General features: G+C 40.7%; 2 protein-coding genes across 2 annotated transcripts; one reads left to right on the top strand and one right to left on the bottom strand.

Annotated features, from left to right (window-relative positions):
• Positions 1–899: 899 nt before the first annotated feature.
• On the top strand, positions 900–6589 carry LOC308300561 (alpha-methylacyl-CoA racemase-like). Its single transcript, XM_080744426.1, has 5 exons — positions 900–1157; positions 3003–3146; positions 3711–3871; positions 4679–4865; positions 5148–6589. The coding sequence occupies exons 1-5, from the start codon at positions 911–913 to the stop codon at positions 5555–5557; spliced, it is 1149 nt and encodes a 382-aa protein (XP_080600552.1). The 5' UTR covers positions 900–910; the 3' UTR covers positions 5558–6589.
• Positions 6590–7343: 754 nt separating this feature from the next.
• On the bottom strand, positions 7344–12075 carry LOC308300979 (uncharacterized protein; the record flags this gene model as incomplete). Its single annotated transcript, XM_080744875.1, has 3 exons — positions 11923–12075; positions 10104–11082; positions 7344–7404 (listed from the first exon to the last, which is right to left on the bottom strand). The coding sequence occupies exons 1-3, from the start codon at positions 12023–12025 to the stop codon at positions 7344–7346; spliced, it is 1143 nt and encodes a 380-aa protein (XP_080601001.1). The 5' UTR covers positions 12026–12075.
• Positions 12076–14832: the final 2757 nt, after the last annotated feature.

The raw sequence follows: 14832 nt of genomic DNA on the forward strand, positions 1-14832 counted from the left end.
AAAAAAACAAGTAACTCTTATGTTAAACACAATCACAGTAAATTGCAGACACCACCTTTGGACTTTGCTTTCTATAGGGTACTAGCCTAACGTACAGGTCTATAATAGCCATAAATTATAACTGCTTGTAGAGTGCTTTTATCTTGGGACGTATGTAGAGAGAAAACGTCCCAAAATAAAAGCACTAACCCTTATGGCTAGGTCTATAATTTGTTTGAAAGTCCCCCAAGTTTTTGTTTTTGTTTGTCTTTAACCTATTTTATTTTGTGTTCGTCTTCATCTCGTTTACGTGAAAACGCTTGTTTATTTTATTATATTATTATTATGATTATTAATTGCTTTGTCTTCTGTTTTTTGCTATTGTATGTGTTGCTCCCAGAAGCACAATGGCAAAGCCTTCGGAAGTTCTGGCTTTGCTCAATCAATCGATCGATCATCAATAAATGGCACACTAGTGGAGTAGTGAAATAACCACATTGTCTGACTCTTATTTACTCTCCCCTTACCTTAGGTGGTATCTGGTTCCCTCACAAGGGTACCAGATGGGGTATCAATCTGGTACTTACCTTATGGGGTATCTGTGAGCATATAGGTCGGCTATTTTCACAATTTCTGCCTCTAAATTATTTGACAATTTGGCCTATGTTTAATTTGTCATTTTAGAGGTATTAAAAAGTCCTTAAATTGTCACTTTAGAAATGTGCAGACACCTTTTATTCACTTAAACTTTACGTTGGTTTGTTTACTGTTGTGAGAGAAAACAATGTTGCACATAAAGTTAATCATCCCCAAAATAATTTGGGGACCCCCCTGGGGGTCCCGACCCACAGGTTGAGAACCACTGTTCTAGAATGCCTTCATCATGGTCTTCTTGTTCACAGCCCTGTCCCCTGTTTCAGCCTGTCCTGTCATGGCGCTGGCTGGGGTGAGAGTCATTGAGCTGGCAGGCCTGGCCCCGGCACCGTTCTGTGGCATGATCCTGGCAGATTTTGGTGCCAAGGTGATCCGCGTGGACCGCACTAGAGTCGCCATGGCACTGGACACGATGGGGCGGGGCAAACGCTCCGTAGCACTCAACCTGAAGACTCCCGAAGGCGTGTCTGTGCTCAGGAAGCTCTGTGTCCAATCAGATGTCGTCCTGGAACCCTACCGCAAAGGTCAGAAGGAGGGTTGGGACGATTTGAACATTTCATATCATATCACGATAATCGTATCGTGGAGATTTAATTTATTGTGATATAGTCCTCCGTCATGCACTGGGATCAATTCACCTTTTATTTGCCAAGCTGCATATCCAGCACCATTTAAACCCTCTATTGGTAAAGCGTACTTATAATATACGTACCGGTACTCGATACCGGCCTTTTTTTCTCTCTCTACCAAATCTCTTTGCTAAAAGATAGACGATCTACAAGCTCACAACGCGGAGCTATATTATTATAGTGGTTCTGGTTCTCGAAGTAAGGCCATACTGTAGAGGGTCCATCTGGTTCCATTTGTACACTTGTACAGAGTTATGGTGGTCCTTGAAATGTAGAGGTTTGAGAATCACTTGTAATTATAAAGCAGACATGAAGTCCACATAACAGCTCTGACAGTGGTTCCGGAAACGGATCTAAATGTTATGGAACCGATTCCGGTTCCTCAATGTTGGTTCCGGTTCCGGATCCCAAACCTACTCAAAACTCTAACACTTAAAGCTCACAAGTTAAAGCCAAAGACTGAAAACAAAAAAAGAAGCATTACAATATACAATAGTTTCATGGGTCAACACTATTCTGCACATCAACATACACTGCTGTCACCATCTGTAACTGAACTCATTCAGCCCAATTCAGGCTTTTGCAAATCCCGCCCCATTCTGCCCTGTTACTATGCTGGGACATTAACCCTGGGCAGATTGTTTTTATAGTGGCAGTGAATGGGATTTTTTTTTTCATAGCCTCATTATTGCAATTTAAAGTATCAAAGGAAAAACATCTAGGTGATATTAATAAAAAGGGAAGACAAAGGTACAGTAGTTACATTGCAAAACAGGGGGTTTCCCCGAAAATATATGTTTTAATTTGTTTAATCCCAGTGGGACAGAATCACTATTGCAGATTATTTTATAGTGGAAGTGGATGGGATTTTTTTTTCCGTCATAGCCTCATTACAGCTATATAAAGTACCAAAAAAAACACATCTACGTGATATTAATAAAAAGGGAAGAAAAAGGTACAGTAATTACATAGCAAAACAGTAATTTTCCCCCGAAAATATATGTTTTAATTAGTTTAATCCTCTGGATCAGAGAGAGAATAGAAATAGAAAAAGAAAGCGCATTGCATCTTGGGTAGGAAGAGGAGAACTATAATCTGTTCTCCTCACATAATAGGCTGGCTTTTCGTAATTCTGCCCATTTAAAATATATGTACCCAATCGTAACTAGTTAGACCATTGATAAGGTCCATGTGAACTAGTTTGTTGAAGCTTATTCATTATGATGAGCGAGATCGCCCCCTACTGCCGCGGCCGTACTGGACGAAGGTCGTGCTCCGCACTGCGGACAGTTGCTGAAAGCCTGAAACAACATTCTCCACTGCACAAACTCCACCCCCGATAGCAAAAAGTGAATGGTTTTTTCTGGTTGGCCAGTCAGGGAGTCTCAGGGACCAATCAGAAGGCTGACAAACGGTGAATTGGGAAGAAATCATTCATGACATGAGTACTAGTTAGTAGATGCAAATAAAAATAAAATAATTCCAGAAATGCTGTGAGTAAGTGCTGCATTTGAGGTCCACTGAAATGGTCTTGTACTGTTACTTGTATGCCATAAATTTCAGACACTCCCACCAAGTAATCTACATCAGCACTGTACATTTTCCCCTCCCCCTTTCCATCAAATTCATGCGTTAATGACAATTCCCATTTCCTTCCACTCTTGTGTAGTCACTACAGTTGGTCATGTGGGAGAGAGTAGACCGAATTGTTTTTGATCAGATCCTTTAAACCTTTCCCAGGTGTGATGGAGAAGCTAGGCCTTGGCCCAGAAGATCTATTGAAGGAGAATCCTCGTCTGATCTATGCTCGACTGACTGGCTATGGACAGACTGGCTCCTATGCCACTGCTGCTGGCCATGATATCAACTACCTCGCCATGTCAGGTATAAAGTATAAACATACATTGTGGATTTTTTTTTTTTTTTTTACTACTCCTGATATCAGGATACAAGTGTCTTGTTCAGACTTTAGTCTCTACCCATACATTTCCCACAATAATAGTATCCTTTGTTCAGACCGCTGGCGTAGCGGTTCTTATTGAACTTTGCTGCATGTCTCTCACCATCTCTCTCTTCCTGTTTCCTGTCTGTCTCTACTGTGAAACAATAAATAAATGCAAAAAAAAAAAAAAAAGATACATACCGTATATAACAAAAATATATAGAGTCACAGTGTTTTTGAGATTCAGTGAGATTGAGACCAGGAGCACTCGTTTTTGGGCATGAGGTGGAGCCTGCCCATAAGGTGAACTACAAAACGAGCGCCCCGGTCCCAATCTCACTGGTACCTCAAAAACCCTGTAACATATATATCCTCACATCAAAGGTATTTGGTTAAAAATATTGTGATATTTTACTTTGTCCATGTTACATGTTTACACATGCTCTCGTCTTTTGTACTACTCTCATCCATGTGTTGTTTGTCTTCTGTACTTTTTCCTTTCCTAGGTCTTTTATCTAGGCTCGGTCGTAGTGGCGACAAACCCTATGCACCGTTGAACCTGGTTGCAGACTTTGCTGGAGGAGGTCTGGCCTGTGCACTGGGTGTTGTCCTAGCACTGTTTGAGAGGACAACATCGGGGAAGGGACAGGTTATTGATGCTAGCATGGTAAGATGATTATTTAGGCAGATACATAATCACTACTCCTCCGGTATAAGAAGGATTTGTAACAAGTTTAATTTATTAAATTGAAAATGTTGATGTATAAAGCTTGTAAAAATGCATGCACTTCTAAACATGTAGGACATATTCATATTTCCAATGTTAATAATATTTAACACTATCAGTGATAATCCAATCAATTTATTTTTTACAATTTATCTAGGTACATTTAGATAACTGGTAACCTCAACATTTCAGATAGTCATTCTTCAACTATACTGCCCATTCTAAGCACTCATACACCCTATCCAAAGGTCTGTTGGCGGGATTTTGGTTGAATTCTATGATACGGTGAAATCTGTGACTGTGATTTTTGATTGACCTTTATGATACAGTGAAGTCTGTCACTGTGCTTTTGGTTTGTTTAGGGTTATGATAGTGAAGTCTGTTACAGTGAATTAGGGTGAATTGGATGATACAGTTGAGCCAAGCTCTCTACTGTAGCTGGTGTCACTGTAGTGTGTTGTATCAGCTTTACAGTTGGATTATTTCGTTGAAATACTCCAACTTCACCACACGAATTGGTTCATGATAAATGGATGGACTCCCTATTGGATCCCTACTTTTTCTGTATTTCATGCATTATTATCCTTATTTAAACTGCAACACATGCATGATATTCATATGACTATTTGCAACAAAAAGTCACCACCAGTCCACCAAACAGCTCTGAAATATATTCATTTTTAAGACACTTTGAAACGTTGCACGTTTTTGTGTGTATTTATTTATAAATTATTATGTGTCAACTAGCTGGAGGGAGCAGCTTACACAGGTTCTTTCGTATGGAAGTCTCGTCGCATTGGTATGTGGGACAATCCTAGAGGAGAGAACATGTTGGATAGTGGAGCTCCATTCTATGACACCTACAAGACCTCTGATGGCAAATACCTGGCTGTAGGAGCCATCGAACCACAGTTCTACAAGCAGCTTCTTCATGGTTAGTAGTAAACACACACTCACTAAATAGGACGCCTCAACATGGTTGCCGGTCGGCCAAATGTCTGGTGTATAATGAAAACGTTGTATTTTTTACTGTGTAACTAACCGTGTCAAGACTATTATTTAATACAACGATTAGTAATATATTTATATATGTTCTATAATCTTAAATTAACATTAGTATACCTTATCGATTCTTGCAGAAATACACTGATCATCCGACATTGTGTTCAAGTGGCACTTCCTGGATTTTCACTCTCTTTTGTGTTTTGTTTTGCAGGCTTGGGTTTGGATACAAGAGACCTGCCTCCTCAGATGAGCTTTAGCGATTGGCCTGAGCTCAGGCGGATCTTCACTGAGTGCTTTGCCTCTAAATCCCAAGCACATTGGTTGAGTATCTTTGAGGGGACAGACGCCTGTGTTACACCCGTGTTGTCTTTTGATGAAGTGAACTCCCATCCCCACAACCAGGAAAGAGGTTCTTTCATTAAAGACACTGAGGGTGAAGAGAGCCCCCGACCAGCTCCGCTTCTCTCCCGGACTCCTGCAGAACCTTGCTTGGCACAGGACCCTCTTATTGGAGAACATACATGTCAAGTCCTAAATGAGTATGGGTTCAGTCCAGTAGAAATGGAGCAGATGCTAGCTGATGGTGTGATAGAGTCTAACCCTGCCAAGGCTAAGTTGTAGAGAATTGAACAAGCCATTAATTGTTCCATTTGCCTTTGCAACTGTATGTCTGTATGATAATTATAGCGGAGCCAGGAAGCATCATTTTGAGCAACAGGAGCCTGATGTACCTGTGCTATTCTTAAAGGAGTAGTTCAACCCTAAAATTACCTTTTCTATTGATATCTCATGAGACTTGAGTTCAATAATATTTTTTTGTATGTCTTTTGCCTAAGACAAAAAATGTGATTATAGTAAGTTTACCCCCATTGATGCATGGCCCTGGATGGGGACCCACATGCATGGCCTGGATGGGGCCGTGCATACATTTACTATAATACATTTTTTGTCTTAGGAATGCGACAAAAAACAAAACATATTATTGAACTCAAGTCTCCATGCATGGCGTGAGTAATAGAAAAACAATAGAAAAAAAGTCATTTTGGGGATTAACTACTCCTTTAAACAACAGTGCAAGTGGGCATACAGTAAATCTACCGGTAGTTACAAACGTACAATGCGCACATATCAATTTAGCAATGGGCTTAAGAAATAACATGGAATCTTTTCTTATTTGTTTTTTATGAATCCCCAATCATTCCCTGTAACCTCCCTGCAAGGGCCATTTTGCAATTCCTTTTGCAAAACACACTTTTTGTTACTCCTACAGATTTTGTACAAAACATATGCAAATTCGTACACCTTATCTCTGTAGTGATTGGCAAAATTACGATGTAACTTATGACAATTGAGCTGTAACGTACCAATGTGTCAATGAATCAGTAAAAAAAACATGTAAATGGTTAACTTTTTGTGTGTGACAAACGGCCTACTGTTTTATATGAACATTTCTAAAAGCCATAAAACAACAATAATTAGTAAAGTAAAAACTATATCTATACAATTAAATTATTAATTATTATTATTATTATTTCACAATAATTATACTGTATTTTGTAAATAAACAATTTACTTCCATACCTAATTGTTTTTGTGGACTTATCCACAAAACATCTGGGTTTTATTCAATATTGATTGAATATTTGGAGGAATGATGGCAACATTTTCAAATAATAATTCAACTTGCTTAAAAAAGGTGAACTTGTCAATAAAACACCCTACAATATCAACTAGTATCAACTTAAGTCTATCAACTAGTTAACGACTTCTTACGTTAGAATTATTTAACAGTCAATGAAAGTAATATTACCAAAGCTCTGAATATATTAATACATTTGGGGAATAATGTCAGTCAAATAAAAGTGGTGTAACAATACAACTCTGTCTGAGGGTCCTCCCCCAATAACTTAATCTTAACATATATATTTTCCTGTGTTCTATTGAATTTTGCACCAATGGTTCGCCATGCATCTCACTCCTTGCAACAAAACAGTTGGTCAAACAGTTGGCCTTGCATGATGTTGCAAGGCTAATCATTGGTGTCGGGGCATGACATTAAGGGTTGTCCTGTTGTCTGGGACAACTAATATACATCTTTAAATGTAGCCTCTTGGTTTGATTGGCTCTTGGTTTCAACTTTTTTTTGTAATGCTCAATGTTCCGCTTTGTGCTGTATGCAGACTATGGACTGGAGTGGAGGGGTCAAAAATAATGGACAAATGAATGGGAAGAAATGTACTTCTCCAGAGGACAAGTGCCTCAAAAAGTAGTTTTTGAAATATTTAACTTTAAGCGCCCAATGCATTGTCAATGACAATGACCTTTTAAAGGAGAGAGAAATCAAGTCATCAATGTCCACTGCGCGTGATTTGGAATTGCACAAGCGTTCTGGGCAAGAACAGCAACTTCAGCAATCAACTGCGTACGCCTGTCGCTTCTTGGTGAGGTCATGGTAGACAACAGGACTTCTGGGTAATGAAGTTTTCATATAATTCTATCAACGGGCAAATTATTATGCTGCATAAAGTATAATTAAGGGTCATTCCCACGGTAGGACACTACCATCCACTTCAATTGAAAAATATATATTTTTAATATGTTTATCTTTATCTTGCCCGGTAGATCGAATGACTCTACAAGACTCTTATTTCATCAATATGTTATTATTTTTTTTAAGATTTGTTTTAGGGCTTTTTATGCCTTTATTCGATAGGACAGTAGACTGACAGGAAATGAGGAGAGAGATGGGAAATGACATGTAGCAAAGGCCGTCCGGATCGGGAATCGAACCGGCAACGCCAGCAGGCATGTGGTATGCGCCTTGACCACCAGGCCAACGGGCGCCCCCATCAATATGTTATTTAAGAGCAAGATACTTGGATAGCCTACTTCATCTTCTTTTTAAATTCCTAAATTAGACCTGCACTACACCTGTATAGGCTATTTTCAAATAGTGAATGTAGGCCTTTTTATGCCATATTAAGATAAGGGGGGGGGGGCCTAGAACATCAAGGACCCCTGGGGGTCTCCGGGCTGGTCCCCACTTTGAGAACCATTGTTATAGCCTAGAGTAGACTAGAGGATGGCAAGACTGGCAGATCACAACAACAATGTTTAATGGAATGATAACGGATATGTATATTTTAGGGATTCTTCAGTCAGAAACAAAATCAATACAAATTAATTCAACTTTTTACCTTTCTTTTCTTTTACATTATCTTTGCGTTCTTAATTAAAAAAATAGGAAAAGAAGAAGAAGAGAAAACATTAACACTTGCCAAAAGTCACTTTGTTTTGTCACCTTTATTAGCAATTCCTCATTCCCCCAGAAGATGGAGCTGAAGGATTAGAAGATAGGCCTATGGCAGCTCAGATACAAGATTACTGGCCAAAGGCATACTATGGCAGCTCAGATACAAGATTACTGGCCAAAGGCATACTATGGCAGCTCAGATACAAGATTACTGGCCAAAGGCATACTCACTATCTAACTATCTATCATATTAGTAGTTTCTTTTGCATAATCTCACCAGAACCATGCTGGAGACCCAAGGCATCAATTGTAGGCCTAATGATGGTCCTCGCCTGGGCTCACCTTACCCCTGATTATTTTGAAAGTGTGGGTTGGCTCATGGTACAGTAGCTGACAGAGCACATCATCTTGCCTGGTGTACAAGATACACTACACCACTAAGATACCCATGTAGGACAAAATACTTCCAAAACGTCAAAGATGTTCACAATTACAACACCAAAGGCAGCTCCACAAATCACTTCCAACCCAGATTGGGCTAAAAAATGGTTAAATGTGTTCTGCTATTCCACAAAAATGTGGATGCCCTACCAACGGCCTTAAAGGAGTGTAGCCTAAATCCCTGCCCTCCTTTAAAACCACTCACAGGTGGCTGCAACTTGAAACTGGTAAAAATAGACAAAGCCTATCCTTAACATCCCCTAACCTTTTTACTGTAAATATACAAATCATTTTTTTATTTTGTTTTCCAACTGTCTGATATTTTCTGCATAGTAGGCCCCTACTGTGTTTTATTTGTCTGTCATTTAATGTTGTATGAGTTTTAAAAAAGGGACCCCAATGCAAACAAGTCTATAAGATTTCTTGTGGTCTTTATCCTTTTAGTTGACCTTGTAACAGTGGACTGTACTGTCCTGTAGCCTACTTTTTCCTATGCAAACTTGTAATAAGGTATTCAATCAATCATTCAACCAATAGACCTATATTGCTCCTGCGGAGGAAATTGAGTGCAGTAACTACGTTTTCGAATTTCACCAAAAAATGGGTTTAAAAGTGTTACAGCTTATCAGCCAAATGAGATAAAGATATAAAAGTGATATTACACTGATTGTACATCTGTTCTTGAGGTAATTGTTCATCCCCCAATATCATGAAGGCTAATTTGACCGTTGGGCAACACAAATAAGTCGGTGTGTCCCAAAACGTAGTTACTGCACTCTGCCTTTGTAGGGCAGTGTAGCCTAGCCTGATTCCAGCCCATAGACCCGGCCCACTCTCAGAGTGAACTGCTTCTCTGGTCTGGAGCTGAGCACATGAATCGGCAGTTTAGCAAACCAAATTGCGACTCCTCCAATGAGCGCAGGGGGTGGGGGTGGGTTTAACGAATATCCAATCCGCACAGCAGTTGAAACGATTCAAACTAAGTTCACACACCAGGCAGGCAGGCACACACACACACACACACACGCGCTGAATTCACCATGCTGTTAATGTTGATTACATGTTTCTGGTCGCAGTTCTGTGTGGAAGCAGTCACTGGCACAGGCAGAGATTCACACACAAACACACACCGCAACAGTGCGTCGCGATCAACGTGTGTCTCCTGTATGAGTTCTCTGGTGTTTTTTCAGATTGCCTCTCCGGCTGAACCTTGTCCCACACTGGTGACAGCGAAAGGGCTTCTCTCCTGTATGAGTTATCTGGTGTTTTTTTAGATCACCTCTCATTCTGAACCTTTTACCACACTGGACACAGTGAAACGGTTTCTCTCCTCTATGAATTCTCTGGTGTATTTTGAGAAGACTGTTCGTGCTGGACCGTTTCCCACATTGGTCACATTTGTAGGGTTTCTCTCCTGTATGCATTCTCTGGTGACTTTTGAGATAAATGCTTGTGCGGAACCATTTCCCACACAAATCACAGAGGAAGGGCTTCTGTCCTGTATGAATTCTCTTGTGATCTCTGAGAGTACCTCTCGTGCTGAACGTTATCCCACACTGGTCACAGAGGTAGGCCTTCTCTTCTGTATGAGTTCTCTGGTGACGTTTGAATTGACCGCTCTGGCGGAACCGTTTCCCACATTGGTCACAGTGAAACGGTTTCTCTCCTGCATGGATTCTCTGGTGAACTTTGAGACTATTGTCATGGCGGAAGCGTTTCCCACACTGGTCACAGCTGCAGGGTTTCTCTCCTGTATGAATTCTCTGGTGTTCTATCAGTTGAAAGCTGCGGATGAACCTTTTGCCACACTGGTCACAGTGAAACGGTTCCTCTCCTGTATGAGTTCTCTGGTGATCTTTGAGACCACTGCTCTGGTTAAACTTGGCCCCACACTGGTCACAGTGAAACGGTTTCTCTCCAGCATGGTTTCTCTGGTGAACTTTGAGACTATTGTCATGGCGGAAGCGTTTCCCACACTGGTCACAGCTGTAGGGTTTCTCTCCTGTATGAGTTCTCTGGTGACTTTTGAGTTGAGAGTCCCGGCCGAACTGCTTCCCACACTGGTCACAGTGGTACGGTTTCTCTCCTCCTGTATGAGTTCTCTGGTGACTTTTGAGATGATAGTTCTGTCTGAACTGTTTCCCACACTGGTCACAGTGAAACGGTTTATCTCCAGTATGAATTCTCTGGTGTTTTGTCAGATTACCATTCGTGCTGAACAGTTTCCCACACTGGTCACAGTGAAACTGTTTCTCTCCTCCTGTATGAGTTCTCTGGTGACTTTTGAGCTCTGAGTTCCTTTTGAAGTGTTTCCCACACTGGTCACAGTGAAACGGTTTCACTCCTACTGTATGGGTTATCTGGTGACTTTTGAGCTCCCAGTTACTTTTGAAGTGTTTCTCACACTGGCCACAGCTGTAGGGTTTCTCTACAGTATGACTTCTCTGGTGTTCTATAGGGATGGAGAGAAAAGAACGGGGGAAAAAAATGAAATAACATACAATTTGTGTTCTACCACCAACTGATGATGTTCTTAATTTATGACGGCAGAACCAACTCCCAGTCACCGCGTTACTACTCCATACATCTACTTTCTATAGAACAGTGGTTCTCAAACTTTTCAGGCCACGACCCCCAAAATAATCATATTTGAACTGGGGACCACCCTGACGAGCACTAAGAGTTGAGGCATTACATTTTGTATAGAATAGCAGATCTACATGCTCACAACGCCTGAGCATGTAGATCGGCTATTTTCACAATATAACTGCCTCTAATATTTGATCATTTGGCCAATGTTTAATTTGTCATTTTAGAGGTATTAAAAAGTCCTTAAATTGTCACTTGGTTTGTTTGTTTACTGATGAGTGAGAAAACAATGTTTCACATTAAAGGCCCAATTCACCTCTGGGACAACCAGATCTTATTTTATTGTTGTTTGGGACAAGATCAACACAATCCAGATTTTTGCATGTTGCATCATGCTGCATCATATGATGCAAAATGCATTTACTAGTCATGCTGAAATACTAAAATATCTCAAAACACAGATTCAACACAAAAAATAACTCAGGGTTGTGTTGATCGTGTCCCAAACAACAATAAAATAAGATCTGGTTGTCCCAGAGGTGAAGTGGGCCTTTAAGCCAATCATCTAGGGACCCCCCAAAATAATCTGGGGACCCCCCTGGGGCCCACAGGTTGAGGACCACTGCTATAGAAGATGCTCACACCTATTCTATGTACATGTATTACAGGCTGCAGCATTGACATAATAAAAACATGCACACACCTATGCTGCGTAACTTTCTCCCAGGCTGCTTCAGCATGGCTCGCTGGTAGATCTGTGGCTGTTCCTCCTCTGACGCCGCAGCTGAAAACATGTTGGACGACATCTATCTCTCTTGAGGTCAGTGGGCTGCAGTCCTCTGCTCCGCTTCCTGGATTAACTCTCCCAGACCAACACAGGACAGAACAGTGTTTATGGAAGGGCTGTTGATAGGTAGGTTTTTCCACCTATTAGTCTGAAAATAATCATGCAGTTGAGGAGAAAGACATGATACAACGTTCTTGGTTTTATTTGTGAGAGCTCTCCAGCATACAGTGAAAACATCATCTCATATACTGAGCCAAGTCCCTCCCACAACCCCAGGGAGGTCGGACCCACGCCCTAACACCTTTGGCAGACTGAGACAAACCTCACACATGGATATTTACTGAGAACAACACTGTCAAAAGACTTTCAATACATTAAGCTCAGACAGTCGTTGATTAGCAATCTGAAACAATAGAGCACACTACATGTGCGTGAATTTCCATTCACGCTTTTAGGCGACACGCAAATTTCCATTCAGGCTTTTGCAGGTGAGCTCACATTTCACCATAACAAAAGAAGGCTACTCTGTTTTAGAATTCACATGTTCAGCAACATACATGGAACCCTGTGTCAAACACAAGCAAAATACTCAAACTACAAACAAAAGTGTCCATTGGTCAGTGCAAAAAAGAGAAGAAAAAAAATCTAAATAAAACAATAACTGGTGATGTCCACTATAAACGTTGTAAAAGTGTATTTACAGACTTTATATTCAAATGTAAGACACCTCTGTATAATTCAAGCTTGATAGTTGCTTTTATAGTTGCATACTGTTGTGTAACATTGCTTACAAAACTAAATAAATTAGTTTAAAGTTAACTCTGACGGAGCAAACAAAGCATAAATACCTCCTCTCAGTGAATCAATCCATGGACTGAGGGAGTCGCAGCTGTATGACGTTATCAACTCCGTACGCCTGTCGCTTCTTGCTGACGTCATTGTAGACAGCAGGACTTCTGGGTAAAGTTTTCATATAATAATAATAATAATTTCATATGTTTATTTTACGTATTTTTTTTGTCAGCGAAACGCAATCCATAGTCTACAAATTAATTACACCTTTTACCTTTCTTTTACATTATCTTTGCATTCTTAATTAGAAGAAGAAGAAGAAGAAAACAACAACATTAAAGACATGACATAACACTTGCCAAAAGTCACTTTGTTTTGTTTTGTTTTGTTTTGATTGATTGATTGATTGATTGATCGAAGACTTTATTAGAAGTTTGCATAGGAAAAGGTACAGTTTCATGACGGTAAAGTTCACTGGTACAAGGTCTACTAAAAGGAGATCCTAGAAAAGACTAAGCTTATTTCCACAGGAAACCATTTAAGTATCTCATATAACATTGAATGACAGACGAATAGAACACAGTACTATGCAGTTGTCACCTTTATTAGCAATTCCCCATTCCCCCAGAAGATGGAGCTGAAGGCAGCTATGGCAGCTCGCCTCGGATACAAGATTTCTGGCCAAAGGCATAGGCTAATCACTGTATCTAACTATCTATCATCAGGTTCTCTTGCATAGTCTCACTAGAACCTTGCTGGAGACCCAAGGCATCACTTTTAGGCCTAAGGATGGTCCTCGCCTGAGTCGCCTCGGGCTCACCTTACCCTGGCCCTGATCATTTTGAAAGTGGGTTGGCTCATGGTAGCCTACAGTAGCTGATAGAGTAGGCCTACATCATCTTGCAATGGGCCTGGTGTACAAGATACACTACACTACTAAAGGCCTGTCCATACTTTGACCGAAACCGCCCTTTTCTGTCCAAAGGTCCGGTTCGACTACAAAATGAAGTCACTTGTGACTTCTCAAAAGCATTAGACCTAATGAGAGTTCAAAAATGTGCAAGTCGGAAAGTCCAACTCACCGATCATTTCAGAGATAGCCTACTATGGACAGACCTTTAGATACCCATGTAGGACAAAATACTTCCAAAACGACAAGGATGTTCACAATTACAACACGAGGCAGCTCCACAAATCACTTCCAACCCAGATTTGGCTAAAACAAATGGTTAAATGTGTTCTTCTGCTATGCCACAAACATGTGGATGCCCTACCAACGGCCTTAAAGGAGTGTAGCCTAAATCCCTACCCTCCTTTAAAACCACTCACAGGTGGCTGCAACTTGAAACTGGTAAAAATAGACAAAGCCTATCCTTAACATCCCCTGACCTTTTTACTGTAAATATACAATTTTCTATTTTATTTTGTTTACGGACTGTCTTATGATGGTATTTTCTGCATAGTAGGCCCCTACTGTGTTTTATTTGTCTGTCATTTAATGTTATATGAGTTTTAAAAAAGGGAACCCAATTATGCAATCAAGTCTAAAATAATTCTTGTGGTCTTTATACTTTTAGTTGACCTTGTATCAGTGGACTGTACTGTCCTGTAGCCTACTTTTTCCTATGCAAACTTCTAATAAAGCATTCAATCAATCATTCAACCATATAGACCTACCGTAGGCTATATTGATCCTGCAGAGGAAATTGAACTGTAGGCTACTGTAGCCTATAGGTGAAAGGTGTGTGTGTGTGTGCGCGTGCGTGCAGGTCGGTGCACCTTACACGAGAAGCTAACCGCTGCAGCCTGCGGGAAGTCTGCACCGCACCCGGGTCTGCAGACCTGCAGACCCGCATCTGCAGACCCGGGTCTGCAGACCCCATACTACTTAGTGACTTGGACAGGGCGTCGTGGGGCGACGGTGAGATTCGATCTAGTGATCTCTGGCACTCAAGTCGGCGACGCTATCCATTCAGCCATCAATGCTGATGTTTATCGTGGGCTTGCCCAGGCCTTACGGCCTGGGCATAAATA

This window comes from Nannobrachium achirus, assembly GCF_963921795.1.
Source record: "Nannobrachium achirus genome assembly, chromosome: 16".
Lineage (NCBI taxonomy): Eukaryota > Metazoa > Chordata > Actinopteri > Myctophiformes > Myctophidae > Nannobrachium > Nannobrachium achirus.

What these genes read in the sequence shown, in the direction of transcription:
- LOC308300561 (XM_080744426.1), top strand. Translation starts at nt 911, where the DNA reads ATGGCGCTGGCTGGGGTGAGAGTCATTGAGCTGGCAGGCCTGGCCCCG. An exon ending in CAACTACCTCGCCATGTCAG is followed by an intron (nt 3,147 to 3,710) that starts GTATAAAGTATA and finishes TTCCTTTCCTAG; the next exon opens with GTCTTTTATCTAGGCTCGGT. An exon ending in CTACAAGCAGCTTCTTCATG is followed by an intron (nt 4,866 to 5,147) that starts GTTAGTAGTAAA and finishes TTTGTTTTGCAG; the next exon opens with GCTTGGGTTTGGATACAAGA.